The sequence below is a fragment of the Sparus aurata genome, chromosome 14 (genome assembly GCF_900880675.1).
Source record: "Sparus aurata chromosome 14, fSpaAur1.1, whole genome shotgun sequence".
NCBI lineage: Eukaryota > Metazoa > Chordata > Actinopteri > Spariformes > Sparidae > Sparus > Sparus aurata.
In genome coordinates, this window is record NC_044200.1 from 17,342,223 (window position 1) to 17,366,635 (window position 24,413).

The 24,413-nt window shown below is 43.4% G+C and overlaps 1 protein-coding gene across 2 annotated transcripts; it reads left to right on the top strand.

The window, feature by feature from the left end:
* The first annotated feature begins 371 nt into the window (after window positions 1-371).
* dcn (decorin) lies at window positions 372-22,847 on the top strand. 2 transcript variants are annotated; one of them, XM_030440315.1, is made up of 9 exons: window positions 372-921; window positions 1,707-1,801; window positions 8,880-9,112; window positions 14,228-14,340; window positions 15,818-16,031; window positions 17,293-17,406; window positions 17,857-17,950; window positions 19,602-19,740; window positions 21,289-22,847. In XM_030440315.1, the coding sequence occupies exons 3-9, from the start codon at window positions 8,899-8,901 to the stop codon at window positions 21,487-21,489; spliced, it is 1,089 nt and encodes a 362-aa protein (XP_030296175.1). In that variant the 5' UTR covers window positions 372-921; window positions 1,707-1,801; window positions 8,880-8,898; the 3' UTR covers window positions 21,490-22,847. The 2 variants fall into 2 exon arrangements, with proteins under 2 accessions (XP_030296175.1, XP_030296174.1); XM_030440314.1 differs by lacking the exon at window positions 1,707-1,801 and having other exon boundaries at window positions 376-921.
* Window positions 22,848-24,413: the final 1,566 nt, after the last annotated feature.

Genomic DNA, 24,413 nt, shown 5'->3' on the forward strand with positions numbered 1-24,413 from the left:
CAGTTGTTTTTTTTCCCCAAAACCAAACAGAACTATTTGGAATCGTTTTTTGCAATGGCTATTTCCCAAAATCTAAGATCATGTGGACAAAAGAATCAGTTCCCTCTACCTCCCACATAGCCCTAAAGTGCTCCTTCTCTGTTTTTGGCCAGCGAGCTCCAATAGACCCAATGGTCCATTAAGGCAACAGACCTAATCAAGATTTGGGGAATGGGGTTAAAACAGAGAAGGAGGTCTGACGGGGGGGAGGTGCCCGTGTGAATAGATTAGACAACAGTGTGAATGTGAATGTGTTTTTCTTTTTTTTTCTTTTTTTTCCTGGGGACACTCACTATGGAGGCTGAATGAGGATGAATGACAGGGAGAGTGTGAAAGAGGGAGAAAGGGAGTTTGTGTGCAGCGATCTCTGCTCAGCTCCACACCGGACCTATCATTACCAGATGTCACAGTGAGGGTGGCTGCCAGCCGAATCACTGCTTATAGCCTTAAACTCAAACTCTCTGTCTCTTCTTCTCTCTCTCCTTCTTTTCTCTCTCTTGCTCTCTCCCTTTTTTTTTCCTTCCTCCTCTTCTTCTTATCCTTCTCCTTCTTCTTCTTCACGCTGTTTTTTTGGAGCGCGCACAGCGAGAGCGGGGCGAGTTCTCTACCAATTGTTTTCGGTCCTGAGAGGAGCTCGGCGGTCAGACCCCTCCCTCCTTCTGTCTCTCTCCCCTCTCTCTCTCCTCTGTCTCTCTCCCTCTCTCCTCCCCCTGTTGTGACAGAGCACACCTGCTTGATCTTGGCTACACGCGCTCCGAGTCCAATTACCCCATAGGCCCTCGCAGCCACTCCACAGTCTCATCCCCCCCAACTCGACTGGATTTTTTGGGAGTCAAGCTCATCTCTCCTCAGCTCTCTTCGCCTCGCTTCTACTGAGAACAGGTAGGTTAATCCTTTAACTCTGGGCGGGGGGAAAAGCATGGGTATGAGGTGGTGAGGTTGGGAGTAAAGAGTCAGGATTCACATATTTTTGACGAGATACAGATGAATCCTGAGAAAGTGGTTTGTTTTTTGGGTGGATTTGCACACAAGACAAACTGTCAGTCGGGGGTTGAAAAGTCACATTGTTCGCAGATGATGTCATTTTGTGAGGATAAGCGTACTGCACGTGTGTCTTTCTATTAAACTGGATTAAAAGTGTGTTTTTTTTGTTTTTTTTTACCACTTCTTCATGTGTGTGCAATACGGACATGTTGCCAGGTCATGTTCTTAAGCATTCCCGGTCCAGTCTGCATGCAGCTAAGTCAAAAGAGCAGCGGCTAGCGAAGGGGGTGTGGTAGCAGTGCACAGTTGATGCTGGTACCTCACTCCTCTGCCAAGAAAACGTATTCATCCGGCCCGTCGCTAACGTCCGAACTATCCTCCGCTGAGTGCCGTGTGATGCTCTCAGCGGTCTGTAATGCCTCGCTCTCCGTGGCCAAGTGTCTGGACACTTTGTTTGTTGACTGTTTGGATGTATACCATATGGAAGTGCATTCCTCGAGCTCGTGTTAGTTTTATAAAGTGAATCAGATTCGTAATGTCAACACGAACGACAAAGGGGTTGAAGGAGGGGCAGGCGGGGGGAATGAGATTTTCCTGCTTTCTAATCAGGTTGTTTGTTGACGTCAGTGGAAAAGAAATCGTGATTTGTTGCATTAATTTGTTCCTTTTCTCTCTCTGTTTAGTTTTTCTTTCGTTCTCTTTTCCTTCCCCCCGTGGTGTTTGGGCCGTCTGCAAGCAAACGAGGGAGGGAGGGGAAGAAAAAAAAGCTGAAACAACAGTGAGGATTTCTTTCTGTGCATGTCAAGACTCTGATTTGGAAGAGTTGTTTCTGCAGCTCCTCACACTTTCCATTTCAGCAGTTCATTTAACCCCAATCTCTTATCTGTCTCGCCTCTGCTGCCCTGTTTCTTCTCAGTGTGAACCTCCCCTCCTTTCCTTTTTTTTTCCCTTTTTTTTTCTGCTGCTGTTTTCACAGGAGCTAGAACAGGACCCAAATTGCTAGGGGCAACTTAAAGTGAGCGAGCTTTGAAGAGGAGATGAAGAAGGAAAAAAAAAGAAAAGAAGCCGTACCTGGCAAACGCACAGTGCCATTAATCCCGTAATGGTACAGCTTCCTCTATCAAAGAGAGGTCTGAAGGCTTCCCGGCAAGCCACCACACAACTCTCAGCTAACTCATTACATCCTTTTTTGCCAGCAGGGGAAAAAAAAAAAAAACCTAATAAGGCTCAGCTGCTCTGAGAGAACCAGAGTGGGAAAATCTGAGACAAACAAAATAGAAAATGTGGGGCCTTCAGATTAGAATGGAGGCTAAACGTGGCACACACACACACACTTTCTCTAAAATACACTCAAGAGCTATAAAAGCGCTCCACCGGTTCATATTTTCGAGTCGAGCTGAGCAGATGTTGAACAGGAATGAGTGAGCGGAAGGGTTGGAGGAGACAGGGCCCAGATTTGCACTCTGGGGCTGCATTTTTTCCATCTGGACTTCAACTCTCTGGGTCACAAAGAGGCAAAAAGAACAATGGAGCTGAATGGACATCAGCCATTAACGCTTTCCCCCCTCCCCACCCATCCATCCATCCAATCTCTCACTTCACTTCTGCTCACTGGACTACCAGAAAAGTTCCACATGTCGGTGTTCCTCGCCAGAGTTTTTTTAAGGGTTCGGACAGGGAAAGAAAAATGCCATGAGCGATGGGCGACGGAGGGAAAGAGCACAGAGAAAGGGAGGAGGAGATGGAAAGAGAAGAAAGGGAGAGAAGGTTGGGCAGTTCGTCCACGTCTGTGCAGCGCAGACTGTTGATAATGGGACTGAGGTTGATGGCAGGCCGACAGCTCTTCTCATGGAACAGATGAAATGTGGTTTAACCGCTCGCTGGCTCTTTTTTTTTTTTCTCATGCTATGTCTACAGACAACAGGCAATCTCTTCAGTAAAGCCATCTTTACACAATCAACATGGCTCCGACACTTAATATCGTATTTTTGTTGCGTAAAAAGAAATTGACTGTAGTGGTCAAAAGATCACAAGGAGTGTCTTGGGCTTTCTCGACGCCAGACAAGACTCCTTTTTACAAGAATGTTTTGGCTCTGGAATTGTTTGTTGGCCGCGTCTTCGCATACTTTCAGATGTTCTCACTCGCAGAAATCCCCCCCCAACGTATCAGAAATCTGTTGACGACCACCGACTCCTGCCAGAGGAAGAGCTACATTTAGGCATCATAATCAATCACACTTACGTGTCCGAGCGTACGTGTTTCCCGTAAAAAACCACGTGGGTGGAGAGCTCACATTAATTTGCTGATCGGGTTAAAAGGGCCACACGTGTTTTAAACGTCCTGTGGCCTTGTAAATACCTTCCAGTGATTCATTGCTGACAGATGCTCTGCAGAGGCAAGACGCAGGCCTGTGGAGAGCTGGAAGGGAGAGGGGTGGGATGGGAGGTGATGTCTGTTTCATATTGTTCCCCCTCAGATTTGCTTAATATTCAAGTCCGTTCCTTTCATGCTGCAGAAGTTTATAATGAAGGATTCGTCAGGTTCGGTTGATATGGTAATCGCTCTGGTGTCTCATTGATTTTCTGAGCCCGGGAGTTTTTCGGTGAAAAGGCAGCGACAAAAGAGGGAGAAAGTGACAAAGCAAAGGAGGGAAAATTACTTGACTCCCTCATGCGAGCTCTGCTTCCTGTCTGGGAATCATTAGTAATGCTGGGGCCAGACCAGGGGGAGAGAGTGAAGGGGAGGGAGGGAGGGGAGGAGAGGGAGGGAGGGAGAGAGAGATGAGACAAAAGAGGGACGCAGGAGAATTGACAAGGATGCCGCCGCCACAGGAAATGTCAGCCTCCGCCCCTTTTTTTTTTCTCGGTCAGGCACCGGGGTGATGGATCGCAGGTTTTTAAGAGACACCAGAGAAGAAGATGGAGATGGTTGGGGCAACGTTTACCACATGTCCTTTTCTGGGAAAGTGGTGGATTGTAAATCTTTTGAAAACGCAACCCGACTTTCTCACAGATGCTCGTGCTGTTTTTGCTTTCTGACACATCTTGTCTTCAGCCACCATTTGTCCATGTGCAGTGTTTCAAAAGGCATCTGCTGACCAAATAAGGCCCACTTTAAACTCTTCGAAAGGCCTTCAAATGGTTGAGGTTCAGCACGAAATGAGTTACAGATTAACTTTTTTCCCAAAAGTCACCATCGAGCCCGAAATTGCTAAATCCATCAGAAGCATCGCTCTCCAGCGTGAGACTGAGATGTGAACGAGACCCTTTCTGAATGCCTCAAGTTGACCTGTATCCTTGTTCACACTTTTCACTGACAGTCTTTCCAGCAGGAAGCCAGACTGTGTAGCAATTCATGCCACATTGCCACTGATTAGTGTCAGTCCACTTCTTGAGAATAAAGCCTGTCCTATTTCCATCCTGTATGCTGGCGTACAGCTGCAGACGTGAACCATCAGGAGAGCCAAACCAGGGCCCACTCAAAACTGGCACTTTTTGCAATGACAACTCTTAAGCCTCCTATAAAGACACTATACAGCGCACGGTCGATATCTCAACCCAGGACCCCAACAGACATTGGCATCAACGCTGTTCACCCATGCCAGGATTTGATACTGGCCATGTTCTCCGAATGAGGCCTCACTGAACAGATACATCATGAAAAGAACTGTAGTATAATTTGTTTTATTTGTTGTCTCCAATTGGTATCCCCAACACCAAAGAAATTAAAACTAAGGTTTTTAAAGGAATTGCTATAAGTCAATTATAGGGTGAACATGGTAAGAAACAATTAGAGATACACATCAAACAACTACAAAAAAACGTCAATGTTTCATCCCAGCAGGATGTCAGTTTAAAGAAAAAGGGTCCTCAAAGGTCAGATCATGTTTTCTGAGCTGGTGTGATCACCAGGATCCCTCGATAAGGAACGACTTTGATTCAAGAACAGAAAGTTGCATCTTTCTTTGGAAAATGCTGATATACTGACGATGTCGAGTGTGTATGATCAGGTCATGTTCCAGCATGCACGCATACACAAACACGGTGTCATGTGTGTTAGTGTGTGTGGGGGGGGGGGGGGGGGGGGGGGGGGGGGGCACCTGAACCTGAACCTGCAGGGCCCGTGGACACATCTGAGCAGACTAATAATGAAAGAACTGACCCTCGGGGCACAGCAGGTTGTCTCATGCTTCGCCTTCAGAGGTTCAGCCCAGCTGGGAAAAAGCCTTGAATTTCAACTCGTGTTCGTTTTGAGCGATTTCGCCGCTGTGAACAGCAATAAATATCCACAATGTATGCCCCTCCATCTCTAAATTCCCTTATTTAATCGTATCAATACCACTTATAGAAGTTTATTCGGCGTCTGTGGCCACAAATTGATAGTTAACGTCCCCAACGATAATCCCTAAGAATCTCTCATACTCCTTTTTCCTGGTTTTATTTCAAGATCTTGTTCTAGTCTCATCATCAACAACTCCTGGGTCTGATTATGACTCACAAAGTCCCAGTAATTCTTGTCTTTACAGTAATGCTGAAGCCATTAAATGCTCACGGAGCTCAGTTTTCGGATCGCTCTCCTCTTCCCTTTTTTTGCCTGCCTGGCTCACATTAAAAGCCGGTGAAACGTTTATGGGCGAAGGTTGATGGATTGATGGCAGGACACATGGAGGGCCCGTCTGAAATCCTCCACCAGTGCACATGTGCATGTATATCTGTTTATGTGCTTGTGGCCAAGGGTCAACGCAGGGAGATAAGGGTCATTAATCAGCAGTGAAACCTCCGTTAATTCATGTGCATTGCTGTTCGCTGGCTTTGTAGATAAATCTGAACGTTCCAGCCTGCAAGAAGTGCCAGATGTAAGCAGCTCAGGACACAAGTGCCTCCATGAGAAGCGACTTTAAAAAACAAACCTTTCCAGTTTTGGCAATTAATGCATCACAGTACGAGACAAGCCCAACTCATCTGGCATCAAAGCCAGAATAAAACAGGCCATCAAAGGCATGTACGAGCAGTGCTTGACCCGGGAGTGCTTTATACCCTAAATCCAAAGTGACGGCAGACCGCTGAAGCCAAGTTTGCAGACAAGGTTTTCGCTGGATTGAGCTTTGAGCTACGCTGAGATAAGAGATCCCGACATAGCCAAGATTACTCAGTCTGTCGAGGAGCCTGGAACAACGTGTCCTCTGGATCTACTGTATGTTCAGACTCTTTGTTTCAGCGCCTCCCACTGTACCGTACTCCATGTTTCCATGTGAGAGAAAAGGAGTTGTGTTTTTTTTTTTCTTTTCAAGGGAGAAACTGCATCCAGACATTAAACATCGTGCAGCGTCTGTGAAATCACCCTTTTTGAGTGTTTCTCTGGCTTTTTTCCTGCTTCGTAGCAACGGAGCAGCGAGTGAATGAAGCAGCATTAAGAAGGCAGAGCCATCCCATCCAACACAGCTCCCCTCTGAGTGGAAGTGATTTCAAGCTCGGTCATACTGTATGCAAGCACTGTAACCACTGGACCGAAGCTGTACAGTGTGTCAAAGTGGCGGCTGTTTTGTGGACAGCGACTATAATTGCTGCTTGTGTTGCGAGTCCCTCTGAGGCGTGATCCCTCTGACCTGACGTAACCTGAATTTCAACTGCATCAGCACGTCGCCTTTCGCTTCCAGTCTCTCTCGCTCTCAGAGAAACACGATTGAGAGCGTTTGGAAGGCTTAAACCTGTGCATTTAAATCTTTTACTCACACAATCAACTTGTGCACGTGCATTAAACGCAATTAAAAACACAATCTTTTGCTTTATTCGTGCCTAAAATCATGCAAATATGCATTCAAATAACACAATTTGTATGCACAGACGCATGCACATTGGCCATATAAACCAGCCCGGAGTCGCTTTCAGCTCCGGTCCAACTGATGGTTTTGAGTCAGTTTCATCATCCTGCTCATGATGTTAAGGTCAAGGTCCACTAAAACGCCGGCTGCGCCCAAATCAGTTGTTAGCAGCTGTGGCTCAAATCCGCCCTTCAATTATTGTGGCACCGAAAGGAAGGAGCGACTCTCGGTCGACGCGTATGACAAGCAGATTGCTGGGTCTTTGAGACTCCGCATGCGTTTCTGTGCGATTGTGTGCCGCCGTGTAAAAGAGGTCAGGGAGTTGGTTGTGGATCTCCGCTGCACTGTTTGAGTTCGAGAGAGAGTCGCTTAAGTGTCATCTGGGTTGTGGTTGTGTTTAGAAATAAACGACTACATAAGGCAGCAGGGCTCTCCCGGTGACAGCCGCTCCTCCACTGTGTTTTGACACAGACAGGATGATAAAAGACTTTAATGGCGAGCAAATAATTTCTGTGATTCATTGACTTCTCGAACACAAGATGTAGTTCAGTGGTGTAAAGTGGCAGCCATGAAATTTCCCATGATGTGCATCAGTGTAAAAGTCGAAGCAGATGTTGCTCGTGCAGCAGTCGACTGTTGTCTCTGTCTCTGTTTTAAAAGCAAATTACGTAGACGCGTTATAGTATCCAGATGATTCGACAGTAAACAAGTATCCTTGTAATGAAGCAACAGCAAAACACTAGTACACAGTTTGATCTTATAGTACAGTGATTTCCAAACAGGGGCACTTCGTCAGTTATGGGTATGTAGGTGGATAGATCAACTGAATTAGTAAAAATAACACGCACGTACTTTGATGACATTTTTTTTCATGTAACTCTAATTATTGCATACTGTGACTGAGATTATGTCAAATCTAGTTAGCTAAAAGCATGTAGTACAAGTCATTGATAGCCTAATGGTTAAAATAGTTAGCGTAAGGAACCCTAATGGATAAACAGTTGAAATACTTAGCTAGAATCAAACGGTTGAAATAGTTACCTTAAAGTAAGCGTCATAGACAAATGGTAGTTATCAAGAAATGTTAAGAAATGTTACATGAGAGGATGTGTTTTAATGTCAACATACCACGTTCAAGAGCAAGGTGCTTTCACTTTGCTAACAGTAATAGCTAAGCAGTCAAAATCATAAGCTAAAAACAATGAATACATGCTTGAAATAGTTAGTTTAACGTACTAGATAAACATTTGAAGTAGCTACATGTAGCCTAATAGATACACGGTTCAGTATGTTGGCAAAAAATAGTGGATAACACTTGAAGTAGTAAGCACAACGTTGGTGAACTGTAAAATAACTTAAATTGATGGATACGTGGTTTAAAAAAAATACGTAAAAAGTATGTTAATGGATTAATGGTTGAAATATATACAGTAGTTAAATCCATAGTTCATATAGTTATCTAAAAAAGGGGCCAAATGGATTCACAGTTGAAAGAGCTTGCTCAAACTAAATGACTGAAATTGTTAGCTTAACATATGCCAGTGTTAAAGAAATGAAATAGGCTACTCAGAAGTATAAGAACTTCATATAAGTACTAAACACTCATGTGTTTTTAGTAGCATAAGCATAGCTACCTGTACTTTGTCCCTGCTGTCAAAGTAATATTGTGTAATTTTCTCAACCTCTGTTCTATCACCTTTCACCTTCTGGCTAAAACTGACCAGTCAGAGCTCATTTGACCAGCCACGCTAAATTGTTACACCCACATGTTTAACCCTGGAGCCCTCCACCTCTGACCTTTGCCCTTTGACCCTCTGGACCTCAATCAGCGTCTCCTGTTCTGTCTTTCTCACGCCGCCGTTGATTCACTGCCACGCTCAAAGTCTATCTTCTCTCCCCTCTCTACTTTGCCTCTATAACAGTGAATCAAAGACAGGCGAACACTGTATGGTATTTTCAAAACTAATCATAGACGGACTGTTTTGAAAACGTATCCACCCAAACCTTTGAACTGTGTCCTCTCTCGTCCTCCAGGCTCCCTGCTAGCGGCACCATGAGGTCAGCCTGTCTCTCTCTGCTCCTTGTCACTGCGTGCTGGGCTTTACCGCCCTTCCGCCAGTCCGGTTTCTTAGACTTCATGATGGAGGATGAGGCGGGATCCGGTGTTGCTGAGGTGCCAGATGTAAGGTTCGCACCCATGCCTGAAGGACCCAAGTGCCCCTTCAGATGCCAGTGCCACCTGCGCGTGATCCAGTGCTCCGACCTCGGTAAGACAAGACGCCTCCCACTCACAGTTCATACTGAAGCCAGCACACTCTCTCAATACATGTGTGACTCTTTCTTTGCTTTTTGGACGTCAGTGCCTTTTATTAAATGCTTAACATGGAGCATTGTAGCATTACTGGATGATTAACCGGACTGATTTCGACACAAAGGTGTAATTAGTGGACAACCCAAAGTCACCAATCACTGGTCCGAAACCCAGATATGTTCAATTTCACATAGAAAAAAAAAGGAAAGAACAGTAAAGGAACAAATCGTCAAATGTTCGAGACACTGCAAAGATGGTCAGGCTCACCTTATGTAGGAGCTGATCCCGGCTGTTCTAGATAATGCTGGTAGCTTCCTAAGGTGCACCGCGGCACAATTCGGAAACGTCCCAGGAGCAGCTCTTGCATTTGTTGTGCAATGAATACAAACCGAGTTAGAAGCCACACCATTATCTGCATATACAACCACCTACAAGCTTGGAGGTGTTACCTTTTCTTTTGCAGGAGTTTAGTCATTTTAATGAACTCTGCATCCGGGGATTTCGTCGACCAGGAGGACTGTGATTGGTTTAATGAAATGCAATCATCTTGCAGAATGATAACGGGCGCAGTCAAACCTTCCTCCATTCTAACCTTGATGCAGTCTCAAGCTAAACTACAACGCGATGGCTACAGCCTGAAACACCTGCGACTATAAATACATTAATGTGCTTTTAATGTTAATTCATACAGTCAGTTATCTTTATCATTTGTTCCAAAGATCCCGAGAATGATCCCTAAAATGTTTCAGCGTGACTTGATTTGAATCATACATGTTGTGTAACGGTTCGCATCCATTTTCTCCGTCCGCGCCTCCATTTGGTGTTGGATTCCAAACAACTGAGCTCACTCTGATGGATCGCACGCTGAGGTCGGACGTGTGTCTGCGCCAGTTTTATATCGCACTTTTATTGTGCCATGAGTGACATGAGAGGGGGAAAAAAAGTTGACTGACTTTACAAAACAGGGTCATTTGAGGGTTACATCATGTTCCGCCTTATTGTGATGTCCAACAGAGGAACAGTGTTGATATCTTAACTGCTCACAGATGCTTTGAGCCATACACTCCGCTTCCTGTGGCAATTACATTATTTTCCTTTTCTGGGTAAACAGTTTTCTTAAAAACTGCGTAGGAGATGAAAAGGTTAGCCAGCGCCTTGGAAAGTCCTGAGGGAATCCCAAGTTTCTCAATGTAAAGCTTACTCACCGAGCTCAGAACACCAGATTTATGTAGTCGGCTTTTTAATTCGGCTCAGTCACAACAATTTACTCAATTGTCATCTTTGTTGTTTGGAGCTTATCCAGTCTGTTTGTTTAATCTGATATACAGGGTACACAAGCGCCTGAGTCATCTCGCAAACTTTGAGATAGAGAAAAGCCCCCGGACTCGTTTATTGTCAAGTATTACAAGAAAGTGCTTCGCTGTGCAGTTGGGTTTGATGGTTTTTTTGGCTCTGGCTTTGTTTGGAAAGGAAGGGGCGCGAACTTCTAGGAGACAGACGGAGGGAGGGAGCGACACAGATGGACAAACTCGGAGGGATAAAATAAAAAAGAGGAGTGGACAGACGACCAGCCCATAACCACTTTGGTTGAGTAAGCTCAAAAAAGGGGCGAGACGGTGACATAAAAAAGCCTTTTAGCGATTCAGGGCAACAGTCGCAGTGAGCATACAGACAGACAGACAGACAGACAGACAGGCACCCCTGGATAGGCAGGTGGCTCGACGGTGGGAGCCACAGACAGGCAGTCGGAGCCACAGACAGCTGGAGAGAGTGATGTTCAGGAAGAGGCCGGTTCCATTACATCAGTCCTCCAGCCGGGGCCCCAGTCGTCAGCGGCGCACTCCCCCCGGAGACGCAGCTCCATGGCTGGATTCTCAACTCCTGTATCTGCACTGCTGGCCCCGAGCCTCCATCTGTTCCCCAGACCTGCTCGCATGCACGCAAACACACCAGACACACACACACACACACACACACACACACACACACAGGTTTGAAAGTTATATGTATGAATTTGGACACACACAGGCATGAGCATGACAGAAGAGTCTGCTCACCAGCCCAGAGCACCATTTTTATCTGGCAGGACGACAGTAAAAACATTAAGGAGGGAACATTTAGCCTAGGGTACTAATAATTTGTGATTATAGATGAGTCAAAACGCTTTCTAAGAGAGTTGGCAAATATAGACTGATGCAACAGCCTTTTGGTTGTTTTACTTTTTCAGATTAAAGGCTCAGTCGGCTTCTATAATTAAATAATTGCCTTTTATAAACAGCGGTTGCGAAAGGTGTGTGGTTGGAGGGCATCACGTCTACCCCACGCGCTTTGTGAGCGGCCCACCGAAATTTCCCAACTTACCCAATACCGCGAGGCGAACGGGCCTCTGCTGATGCAGCGAGATCAACTCGACTTGCCCCAGCGCCAGACAACAAGAGGACATTACATAAACACAGGCATTAATGCTTGGAAGTGCTGAACACGAGTCCAGTTCGGTCCAAAGCAATCATACGCTTGATATCCCAATCACACTGATTTAAAATGGAGTGATTAACAGTGACTATAATAGCTGGGGTGAGACTGAAAAGTCCCATTTTTCCTCGCTCATTTCCTGCCAAGAGGCTATCAGCTGAAAAGGGAGATGCTGACCGACGAATGACATTCAGATAATTTATATCTACTCGTCAGTTCATGCTATTGGCGTCACGCACTGATTCTTATTACAGTGCTAATCAGTTTATGTCATATGGCCAAGTACTTGTCTGAAAAGCGCCACTCATTTGTTGCTAAATCCATCAAGAGATCACTTTCTTTGTACAACAGTTCCTCCAGTTTTTATTTGAAATGCAGGAATTATTTCTACTGATTACAAAAAAATGCTGGAAATCACATTAAAAATGAATTTGCTGTGATAATATTTCAAAAATGTTCCACTTAAAAGGGCTATGTGGGATTGGTGTTGCGCTGGAGGCTAGTTTATGTTAGCAGACTCTATTTCTAAGCTAACATTACGGACTGTCAACGGACGCTGGGATGAGGCTGTCGCGCCTGGAAAATCTGAGTCCTTTGCAAAAAGAAATCCACAGCTCATCTGCATCAAACAACCTCAACAAATCATTGGGGAAGGTAGAATTTCTAACTCATGTTACAATCCAGTCACATGTGACCAATAAAAAAGTGATTTATATCTGGAAATTGCTACAAATGTTTATATAAGGCCCCTTTAAAATACCCTTGTGGATAATCAATAGCTCATTTGTGTTTTCCACCCATTTGTCTCAACATCTTCTGTTACAGGAAGCAGTTTCAAGTTGTGTTTGTCTTGATATCATTCATTTCTACTGTAAATTGTTGTGAAGTGTCTTCTTGCAGGAGGAAATGCAACAAATTGGATGTAAAAGTACTTCAAATTTTGGATGAAAGTTGAGTTTAAAGGTGAAAAACTGTATGTAAGAATTGGCCACCTGTCTAACAGATCACCAGAGGCCAACTGCTGCTAACTATCACTAGTGCCCCCAACTGGGAGCTCAGAGAAGTGTTGGTGCTGTTTTCTATCAGACTACCAACACTTAAGGTACAAACTGGTGAGGGGCTAGCCGATTAGCATGCTAACTTTAATAGATAGCCTATCTCTGCAACAGAACATAGACGTCTTCTACAGTACCTCAAAAAACATGCACATGCGTAACTTCTCTGCTATGCTACAAACACCAACAGAACCATTTTAAACTTTACAATGACTAGAACATTTATTTTTGAAGGGAATTCCAGCTATGTAGTTCTGCAAGATGATAATAAAAGAGAAGAATATCCACAACTGGAGCAGTAAATGCTGAGGTGGTCTGACTTTGAGAGACGAACAATAAAAAAACAACGTGTGTGCAAGTATAGAGGTATACAGTGTGGCGCTGTAATGATGGCGGTGACCACAAACAGCTGTGATGGTTTGTGGGTCATTCGCTGCCGAGTTGGAAAAAGCTGACAGAAAAGCAAACCTAGCTGCAAGTAATGTTTGGGTGAGCTGAACAGAGGTCGTCACAAGCTTTCAGGACAAAATGTGTGCAGACACACGTACGTAGACTGGAGAAACAGAGCGTAAGCTTCTTTGTCAAACAGTTTATTCTACGCCTCTTCCTCTGAAATGTAAACCAGCCCATGCTGAATGTATTTTTTGCGTTACCACGGATGCAGAAGTGAATACACCATGACTCCCAGCTGTCTCCGCTCTTTTACAAAAGAGCCCACTCAACCAAACAGTCTTTCACTACAGATGCCATTTTCTGTGTCACATCAGCCATGACGTGCCACGATAAAGTCCAAGCAAAACGATTTCAGAGTGAGCTCAGCGTCCAGGTATGCAGTCGCTTACTTACTCCAAAGGAAATTTGTTTTAAGGTCCATTTCCACCATATGTGCCTCAGAGCAGAATGGGGTTTCATGGTGACATTCCAAAGGGACCGAATAACTATTTGATGTGCTCCAAACCCCTGTCATTGAAACTTTATGTAGCATGCTACGTTGACAATGCCGACCTTGTAATTTCATGTGTGGCTACTGTTAACTCTCTTTCTCTTTCGGTATGTGCAGCCCATAACAATCCTCAAGAGGTGAAAGCCCCTGAAAATCTAATTTACTTCCCCGCAGCATTAAATATGCAGGACTAAATAAGCAATAAGCAAAGTTTTAAGTTCAGTTCAGTTCTTTTTTGCAAGTGAGCCCAAAAACAAAGATACAACAGTCTCTCAATGACCAAAACTTCTCCAACGTTGGCAGGAAATTGTGTGTCCATCGCTTATAGTAAAGAAACTTAATGAGAACATATATATTCAGAACCTTTAACATACAATAGACCTCCTCCGACCATGCTGATGGAGACGAATAGGTATCCATTTCCTGTTGAGGTCAGAGCGTGGTTAACCTCTCGTCGCCCAAACCACGGCTGTCATCGCCTCACCTCAAAACTCAGTTTTCCATCATCCATCATTCTGACGGATTTATTGCATTTTCACGCTTCTAACCCTCATACCCTACTTCTAATTAAACAATCACTCACAAAGAATTCCTCCACCAGGACTGAAGGCTGTTCCCGGGGACATCCCGGACGACACCACCCTGCTGGACCTGCAGAACAACAAGATCACGGAGATCAAGGAGAACGACTTCAAGAACCTGAAAGGGCTGCACGTAAGAGACGTTTTACTTCCATGTGTGCAGCTCAATGTCTGTGTGTTATTCCTAAAGTTATGTAATGCGGTCTTATGTAAGCGTAGAACTCGCAATTCAACATGAACCGTTTATGATCCCCATGAGGACACATCTTGTTTTTCAAGCGATGCATTTATCGTTCCCCTACTGTTCTTTACAGTAATTTCCCTACTCTACTGCTTGCTAGTCCGACTTACCAGATGTAGACTCTTGGTAAAAACCTGTCATTGGGCCCATTTCCCCGCCTTCTTTCTGCTATCTGAGTGGACTATTATAAAAATCTCCCAATCCCCAAGTAAAACAACAAGAACAACCTTCAAGCTAGGGACCTGAAAGCTCAAACGTGCAAGTTACGCTTGCACCAACCTGTTTGCTAATGGCACAAACATATACAAGATGGCAGCTGTTACCTTTTCTTTTGCAGTGACAGCTTAACACCAGGGCTCGCCTCCCCCCGACATTATTTTGCAGGGGCACCGTTGTTGCATCCAAGGTTAGGTGCCACCCAAGACGATTGTGATTGTTTTAAAGACATGCAGACAAAGCCGTGGCGAGACTAGCTGCTCATCGGCTGCTAACAGCTAACTACCTGTTTTGCCAGTTTCAGCACAGATTTGTTGTTCACAATGTGCATCCCTTCCCCCATCAATGGTGGGTTAACTGGATATACGAGAGGATGCGCTGTGTTTGACGTCAGTGCAAGCAATGATTACACAAACATTCATACTGACAAAAATCCCTTTCGCCCCCAAGGGCAAGATCTCTGTGCCACCCAAACGCTAGTTCCATCGTCCCTGGGTTACATCCTCCTCCACATAGTCACCCATAGCACCTTTTTCCATCCGTCCTTATCATCATTACTCCACCGCTCCTCCAGTCACCAGGTGCATGGAAACTATTCACCCGTAGGCTTTAAACCCTCGCAGCTTCAAACTCCTCCAAACTTTGCAATAAATACCTCTGTCTGATGGCCGGAGCTGTTTCCAGTGTAACTGGCCTCTTAAGGGAACTGACCACATACCTCACATTGCCTTGTGTCTGCTTACATGAGAGTGGAATAGCAGCAGAGAGATTCCTCTGAAAATGCATTAGCGATAACTCCAGAGTGCACTTGAACTTGGCCCTTCCATCTTGAGAGCGCAGGCGGGCTGGAGTATCTAACATCTGCCGAGTGTCTTGTTTTTGTGAATTCTCATCTGGGAGGAAGAGATTATTTTTTTAAAAGGGCCCATGGTGCATTTGTAGCAGGGAATGTTTCTGAGCGAAAGAAAAAACAGTGAAAGCCACAAAGGTGTAAAGTTTCCAATAAAGTTCAAATTCCATAACAATAGAAGTTTAAACACCGATGTGGATTGAAACAGGATCAGACTGGATTTGACAAAAAAAAAACTGCTGCAATGTGTTCGCAACCAGTGAGTGCTCCAGGATCCATTCTCACTGGTGCTCTTCCTCGCAGGCTCTGATCCTGGTCAACAACAAGATCACCATCATCCACGCCAAGGCCCTGAGCCCACTGACCAAGCTGCAGCGTCTCTACCTTTCTAAGAACATGCTCAAGGACGTGCCCGCCAACATGCCCAAGAGCCTGCAGGAGCTGCGCATCCACGAGAATGAGATCACCAAGATCAAGAAGTCCTCCTTCCAGGGGATGTCCCACGTCATCGTCATGGGTATGAAAACAAAACAAATACAGATATTTATTTCAAGCAGTTTGAAGTGGTATGACAGTGGATGCAACATATTTCTCACATCTTCAGAGGTACGTCCGTGATTTTGCCATAGACGATCATCAAATGGCGGCCATCATGCCTAGGGTGGGAGGATCCAGTGGCAGGATAATGTTCCAAGTCGTATAAACATAGGGGAACTGGAAACATCATCAGCATTTCACAGCTTCTTGATTGATCAGCAGCTGAAATGTTAGTCAACACTACATTCATTACAATCAGAAAGAAAGCAGTGTGTTATTTGAGCTTCCCACCCTGAGACTTACGTCAGAGGAAAATCGCCTGAATATAAAATATAAACATCTGCACTTTAGAAGATGCAAACGTCAGTTCTTCTGAAGACGCGACCTACGGCAGGAAAATTGGTTAAATAAGTCGTAAATGTGATTCTTTGTGCAACATGCTACAGAAACTAGTTGAGGATTCTTTAGCGGCGCTCCTTCTTTTTCCGAGGCGTACAATGGACCCACTTGAATCGGGGGGAAAATCAGCGTTTCCAAACACACAACCTGCCTCTGGTGAACTTCGGCAGCTGTAACAAGCTGCAGCCTCCACCAAGGAGGATGTTAACAGTCATTCTGTCCAGACTTCTTTTATTTATTGGTTAAAGTAGGTTCTTGCGTGGGAATGGGAAATTTGATTGATTTTCATTTGGAAAGAGCAGATGGAAAGTTTGCTTCATGGCTTTTAACTGTTGAGACAAGACTTACAAATCACAGACTGGAAGTGCTGAGGCTGCTACAGACTGTGGTAGCCTGTTAATGCTCGATTACACAACATGTGTTTTTCTTTCGATTTAACCAAAGAATCAGAATATTTGTCCTTGATCCTCCTTCCCCCTCCTTTTGCTCCACTTTGCTGTCACTTTGACAACTCATCTCTGACTGTAAAACTTCCTGTTCCACAAATTAAAAGGGGTGTCATTGCCAGGTGTGAACACAGTCACTTATAAATGCAACGATGTGAGAATCATGCTCTGAGACAAATCAGGGAATCCGGCATGGAGAAAGGCTCCTCTGAAAACACAAGCTAATCTCTTGCCAAAGACTTTGTTTACTCATGACTCAGCTCGATGTTCCCGTAACACACCAGGAGAGGAATTAACTTCATAGACGTGATCAATTACTGCTGTTCTCTGTTTCCTCTTCTTCTGTTTTTTGCTGTACTCTCATTTGTTTGTTTTTTCTCTTTCATTTCTTGTCAGAACTCGGTTCCAACCCTTTGAAGAGCGCAGGAATCGACGCCGGTGCATTTGCTGACCTGAAACGGGTGTCTTACATTCGCATTGCGGACACTAACATCACAGAAATCCCCAAAGGTAACGCTCTAATATCTATACCCACAGAATTAATACCTAAATCAGGGAATTTGGCCTGATTCGTGTCTGATCGGGTCAGGCTCTGCCAAGAATAACAGTCAAAGAACGCACGCTTGGATTTAAGTCTGCAGAAGAACAATGGGTTCAATGTGAAAAAACACACAAATTGCACCGCCTAGAAATGCAAAACTAGGTCAGGGTGGGAACGATTATGGTGTATTTAGTAAAATGATACATGGACTAAGGATCTTTTTGGAATTTACTGACTTAGAAACAGCCACTCTTTGATAATTGGTCTGTACTTTTTGACCTGAAATGAAATGCTACACATTGTTAACCACCCGTTTTCAAGCTTAAGTGGCTTCATAATGTCATGTAAGCTTTTAAGGTAGATGTTACTTAAGTCATCACCTTGTTCACAGCGGTAATTCCTGTCTTGTGGTTTGTCAGGCCTGCCCAGCTCTCTCTCTGAGCTCCACCTGGATGCAAACAAGATCACCAAGGTGACAGCTAGCAGCCTCCGGGGCCTGAAGAACCTGGCCAAGTAAGAATTATGATTCATGTTAACCTTATAATTTCTTTTTGATTTCAAGACTTGAAACACACCTAACTATGGCTGAAAAGCAACCACAACAGACACAAATGCCAATTACAGTGTAGTTGACGAGTCATGTCTACTGTTGACATAGCGTACCGTGTTTACTTTTACTTCTGAAATATAATTACAATGTTTATCTGTATCATGCTAATATGTAGCACAAGCAGGCAGTCATAAATTCATCAGATTTACTGAACATCAGTTACACTGCTCTTTCAATCCATCTACAGCATCTATCTAAAGTCAGTATAATGCTAACAGTAGCGACCATTAGCTACTGGACCAACTAAGGCTGTGGTTGTAGCAGATTGAACTGAATTTGGAGTTATTTTGTCGCTCATGAAATTCACCTTTGGTTTCGTTCAACTTGAACAACGTCAGTTAAGCTATCCATCCAAAAATTGCTAACATTAGCCACATGCTGCTGCTCATAACAAACTACATTAAGTTTGGTTGAAGTGTGACAACATACAGCAGTACTTAGCCAACATTAGCTAACATATGCTACTGGTCAATCAGCTACTCATTTGCATGTAAGTTTGTCATATGAAAACAAATGAAGTTGTGTGTAATTGATAATGAATTCAGCATGTCATTTACACAGGTATCTATCTAAAGTTTGCTAACATTAGCTAACGTTAGCGTCCATATGTTAGGTGTGTACCAGTCACACCAAGCAAAGTGTATTTACAGAGTTGTTTTTGAATGATAATGAATTTATATGTTGTTTGTGAGAGGAGGTTCGTGTAATTTTAACTTTATTATTGTCAGTTACTATCTAAAGTTTGCTAATATTAGCTCACGTTAGCTACCATATGCTAAGCTACTGGTCATAACAGACTAAGTAAGGTTGTAGTGTGACTCTGACTGTTTATAGCAAGTTGTAATTTACTGCTAATGATTTCAGCTTTTCATTTCTAAGAGCAGGAATTTTTTGTTTAAACTTGAAAAAAATTGCCGTCTCTCTAACGTGTGCTAACGTTAGCCACCATATCTCAACTTAATATCAGTTAAAGAAAGTTTGTGTTATTCCATCTCTCATCTCTCAAAGTTACGTAGTCTCGCTTTAAAATTTCCCCTTAGGAAACACGTGAACATCCATTTCTCATTCTGTCGTTACCTCAGTTTTTCATGCTGTTTTCATTCTCTGCTTTGACGTGTATCAGCCTTACTAGGACTCTTCGTTCTTAAATGATTTACTGTAGCTGTAACAAAACCTAAGACTTAAACAGCAGTTTTGGAATAATCAAAATAACTGGTTTAGCTCAAAAAAAGTGGATAAACTGTGTTTATAAGATCACTGCTTGGATTGCACCAACGATGGCATACCAAACAAGAACAAAGAAGGCTTTGATGAAGCATTAGGAGAGTATGTTGGACGGGGATATGAGTGAGGGATGTTTTTTCTTTTCCTCCTTCTCCATATTAAGAAATAAACTGGTAAAGTAACGACCTTGATGAAAGGTGTAGATTCTTGCTGGTTGGTAATGATAATTTTGACAGCGGGAGACAAACATCGATGTAACTATCTGTGTTTCTTGCGTTCTACACATTTGCACATTTCTGCATCTCATCTTACTTGGTTTTTTCCCTGCAGGCTGGGTCTGAGCTACAATGAGATCAGCTCTGTGGAAAATGGCACACTGGCTAACGTCCCCCACCTGCGAGAGCTGCACCTCGACAACAACGCTCTGACCAGCGTTCCTCCCGGCCTGTCCGACCACAAGTACATCCAGGTACACACTGTTCTGATTACAGTACTTGTACATCTCTTGCACATGATATTAACCCATGTTTCATCACAGGAACCTTGTTTTTGTAACCATTTAGTTCCAGCAAATTACCTCTGCTCGGGCATCATAGTTATGTTTCTCATTTTCTTACAGTGTGACCACACACAGCTCATTTTCCCTGATCTGAACCATACGCCAAAGGTTTACTCTGTCACATTTTTTTGCGTTGGGTTTGTTTAGGTCGACACCGCCCGATTACAAGCCAGCCAAGGCTTCCATAACAAAAGTCACATGGATTCATTTAGTTTGTTTATTGGGTAAAGTGTTGGTAGCCTTTAGGACTATACTGTTACAGATTTTAGCAGTAGGGGGGACTGTAAACAGACCCGATCCGAGGCCCTTTAGCTTTAATGTCTTAATTTCATTAAGCTTCTGAAGCTTGTGTAACCGCCGCATCAAACCTGTCCCCAATAAACCTTTTCGAGGTAATTTCCTGTAGTTTACGTGGATTATTAGTGCAGCACAACTCTCGAACATCTTTTTGCTGTTATTTTGTGAGTTCCCAAGTTTTAATAGATCGATGTGGTTCTACTGAAAGCAGGTGTTAAGTAGGAACTGCTCAACTTAATGAGGTGCTTACGTGACACGTTTTTGTAATCTTTCTTTAATCATTTTTAGCTCTTCTTGTTCTGTCTTCTGTCCTGTTCCATTGTATACAATGGAAATTGCGATTCATTATGACTTTCTATAGTGTGGTGTTTTTGGAATCTGTAATTAGCATTATATTGTCTGTCCCAGTGACTTTGTGGCACTTCCCTCCTTTAGTTCCTACTTCTAGGATCCTTCTCATCCCTCTCAGTGCTGCTTAGAAGCATGATTGTTTTAGACACTCTTATGTTCATATGTAAGGACACTCCCACACAGAGTTTAAAAGCCTGCAACTCCAGTCCAGTTAGTTAGAACCGAAGAAGCCTCTTGGATGAGAGCTGAAACGTCTTCAAGAAACTGAAACACGTCCAGTTGCCTACGACATCACAGTTTCGTACTGTTTTACTTTGTTTATATGTGGCGGACCCTGCCGCCTTTCTAGCTTAAAACAGTGTTCTTGGGACCTTATTTTCTCCTGAGAACAGCTTGTTCATTCAGTTATAGAAACATACATATATAGAGTTTTGTATTATTACTTCAGATCTTCTTCAAAACCAAAAGTTATTATCCAGACCTTGTCGTATGAAGACAGAATGTCCTGGGAGAGTCATATTTTTCTCCCACAACATCCTTTCACAGTAAAACATTATGCAATAGGTTGTAAAACTTTGAATGAATCCTCCAAAACTACATAGTTCCCATTTAAGCGTCATGCAGCATCAAGTCCTGTAGTTAAACAGAGAAAGAGAAGAAAAGACATGTTGGCTCTCTCGAGCTGTTATTACTCATTTACGTGACTTATTATTATCTTTTTTATCTGCTTTATTTTGGAAAAACGAAATTGTTGCCACGCACATCCCACTCAGTGACTGAACGCTGTCATTATTCAAATCCCTCCTCTAGGTGGTCTACCTCCACGCCAACAAGATCTCCGCCGTGGGAACAGGCGACTTCTGTCCTCCTGGCCTCAACAGCAAGAAGGCCATGTACTCCGGCATCAGCCTCTTCAGCAACCCCGTGCCCTACTGGGAAGTTCAGCCAATCACCTTCCGCTGTGTCTTCGACCGCTCCGCCATCCAGCTCGGCAACTACAGGAAGAAGTAGAGCGCGTTGCCCCCACCCCGGCGCCGCGCCTCCACGAGGAAGTGTGTTTGTAAATGAGTGTGTGAACGTTTTTTTTTTGTAAGCGTGCGTGTTCGACCACAGCCCCCCCCCCCCCAAACCCCGCCCAACACTGACCCCTACCAACACTGCCTCGCCCCCCCCCACAAACCACGATGTCATTAAACCCACGCGCTCATTTTCAAAACTCAAGTGGACATGGACCTCAAACACGACATATCATTTCATTATTTAGCTTCAAGGTTAGCAGACACGGCTTACAAAGCAGACGCCAGCATACTATGGTGATGCTTTCACACACATACGCACACACACACACACATACGCACGTCAGTCATAGAAGCAGTTAACCAATGCTTTAACATATTATTGTGCGTAACATGTGGACAAATTCAAATTCAAGAGGTGATCCCCGAACACAAAAGATTCGAAAATATCCCAGTTTTTTCTCGACGTTAAGTATGAATTATAAGAGAGCTGACCTGTAGAGCAGGCAGCGAGGGGTTTTTAACTTGTGTTTTACAATACCGTTAACAACTGGTATACTAGAATGTACTAGATATTACCTGTGTACTAGGACTAGCATTCGAGAGTGTAACACTACCACGCTGCACTCCGCGAAAGAACTCCGAGTTTTTCTATTTGTATTGTATTCAATTCAAGTAGAGATAAAAAAAAAAAAGAAAAAGAAAAAGAAAAAAAATGCAACCAAGACGTTGATTTCTTGTGCTTAGTTTCTGGGGTTTTTTTGTACACTTTTTTTTCTTCATCACATTCCATCATCCATCCCTTGTTTCCTCTCCTGGTGTGATGTTGTTGTTGTTCCATAAAAATCAAGGTGAAAATAGCTTCTAATAAAAAGAAAATACAATAAAATGTAGAATAAACCATATATGTTTTAAACAGAAGCCATTCCCAAAGATTTATATGCATGCTCTTATTTTATTTTTTTTTTGTTTTGTTTTCCTTTTCAACTTGAACCTGGTGCTTTCTGGAATCTCTTGTTTAATGCCTGTATGTGATTTCTCTCCATGTTTCCTTTGCCCTTTATTTCCTTTTTTTGTTTGTTTGTTCAAGAGTCAAGGAAAAAAATTGGAGGGTGTACGTGGACTGGCATGCCCACTGCAGCCATGTTGGTGTGAATGTTGTATGTATAGACGCTGTATATAAATGCTGTATAAAAAAAACCTCTCATTGCTTAAAGGCACAAGCACTTACCATAGCTCAGACTTAATATATCAGCTACAAAAGGTGTTCCTCTTTTTTTTTTCCTCCTCCTCCCCCGGAGCAGGGGCTCCAGCTAAGGTGTCCTAAACAAAATAAAAATACTAATGGAAAAAGTAGCTGTTTTTGATGGATGTAATGAGCAGAACTTGCGTTATTATCGATAATGTGCAGAAAGATTTGTGCACCTGGTCACCAGACGGCACCACAGCACAAAAACAAAGAGGTCAAGCGGCTTCCGGGCGAACAAGGTCAAGAGGAGGCACAGGTAACACAGGTGAGACACGTTCACCAATATCTACACTGGGGTTAAAAAGTTGTATTTACTCTACAAGTCAAGGAGACTATTTACATCAAACTGTGCAATCGAAAACATTTTAACATCTTAAAATTATATGACTTGATGTTTTGACTTCATTGGTTTCCTAATTTGTTAAAAAGTGAAGTCACTTTGTCAGATTTTACAGTGTATATTACATTTCCTCTTATACCTGTACTCTAAATATGAAGCTAACAGTCATCAGCTGATTAGCTTAGCTTAGCTTAGCTTAGCATAGAGTCTTGAAAAGACAAACTAGCCTTGCTCTGTCCAAGGTAACAGCCAGCACTTCTAAAGCTCACTGATTATTCAAATGATTGTCATAGACTGTACATTTTAAAAAGTTAACTTGACTCAGTAAATTATATAAGTCAGGAAACAGATTACCTCAGAATTACCAAGTAAATATGAGCTAAACAGTTTAAACAGCTTGACATTTTTAGCCTACTTGTTGATTCTGACTAAAGTCACTTTGTCAGATTTGCTTCAGGTTCTTAATGATAGAAAACCATTTGACGCAGACTAAAAATGTCCATTAAAGTCTACTTGGTTGACCCAATCAAAGATATTGATTAGACTGTAAGATAAAGGGGGAAAAGGAAAAGTTGACAAATAATTTTAAGCTGTTTGAACTTTTTAGTTTGTACAACTTTAATAGTCTACTTCACTTAATAGGGTTCCTTTCGTTTCGTTTTCTTCCGCTTTCTCCATGAGGGTCGCGGGTGATGTTATCCAGTGACTCTATGGGCGAAGGCCAGGGTACTCCCTGGATGAGTCGCCAGCTCATCGCAGGGCCCTTACTGATGGCAGTGGCTGCCACACAAGGTGCCAACTGCACATCAGGAGCAATTTTGGGGTTCAGTCTCTTGCTCAAGGATACTTCAGCATTTAGGGGCGGCTGTAGCTCAGTGGGTGGAGCTGAGGACTAGTGATCGGAAGGTTGCTGGTTTGAATCCCTGGCTCCCCGGGGCGGGACTGAGCTACATGCCGAAGTATCCTTAATAGGGTTCCTGATTTTTTAAAGTAAATTCAACTGTAATATGTACAGTGCAGTGAACATCTCCTGCCACATTTCAACCCATATTCCAAAACACATCTGCAAAGCTGATGGTTGCTGTTTGAGATATATACATTTAAAAAGAAGTCTGTCTTTAAACATATTGAGGCCTCATGAGAACACAAAGTCATTAACCATTTTCACTTTATGTGGTTTCCTCTCACAAATTTCAGTTTTCTCGTCATCTGGTAAGAATGAGTCACAATGCAGATGTTACAGGATGAAATCGAGATTGTTAAACATCCACGTGACGAAAGAACATTATAAGATGAGGGCCAGTCATCGAATTTTGGCTCAGGATATTAC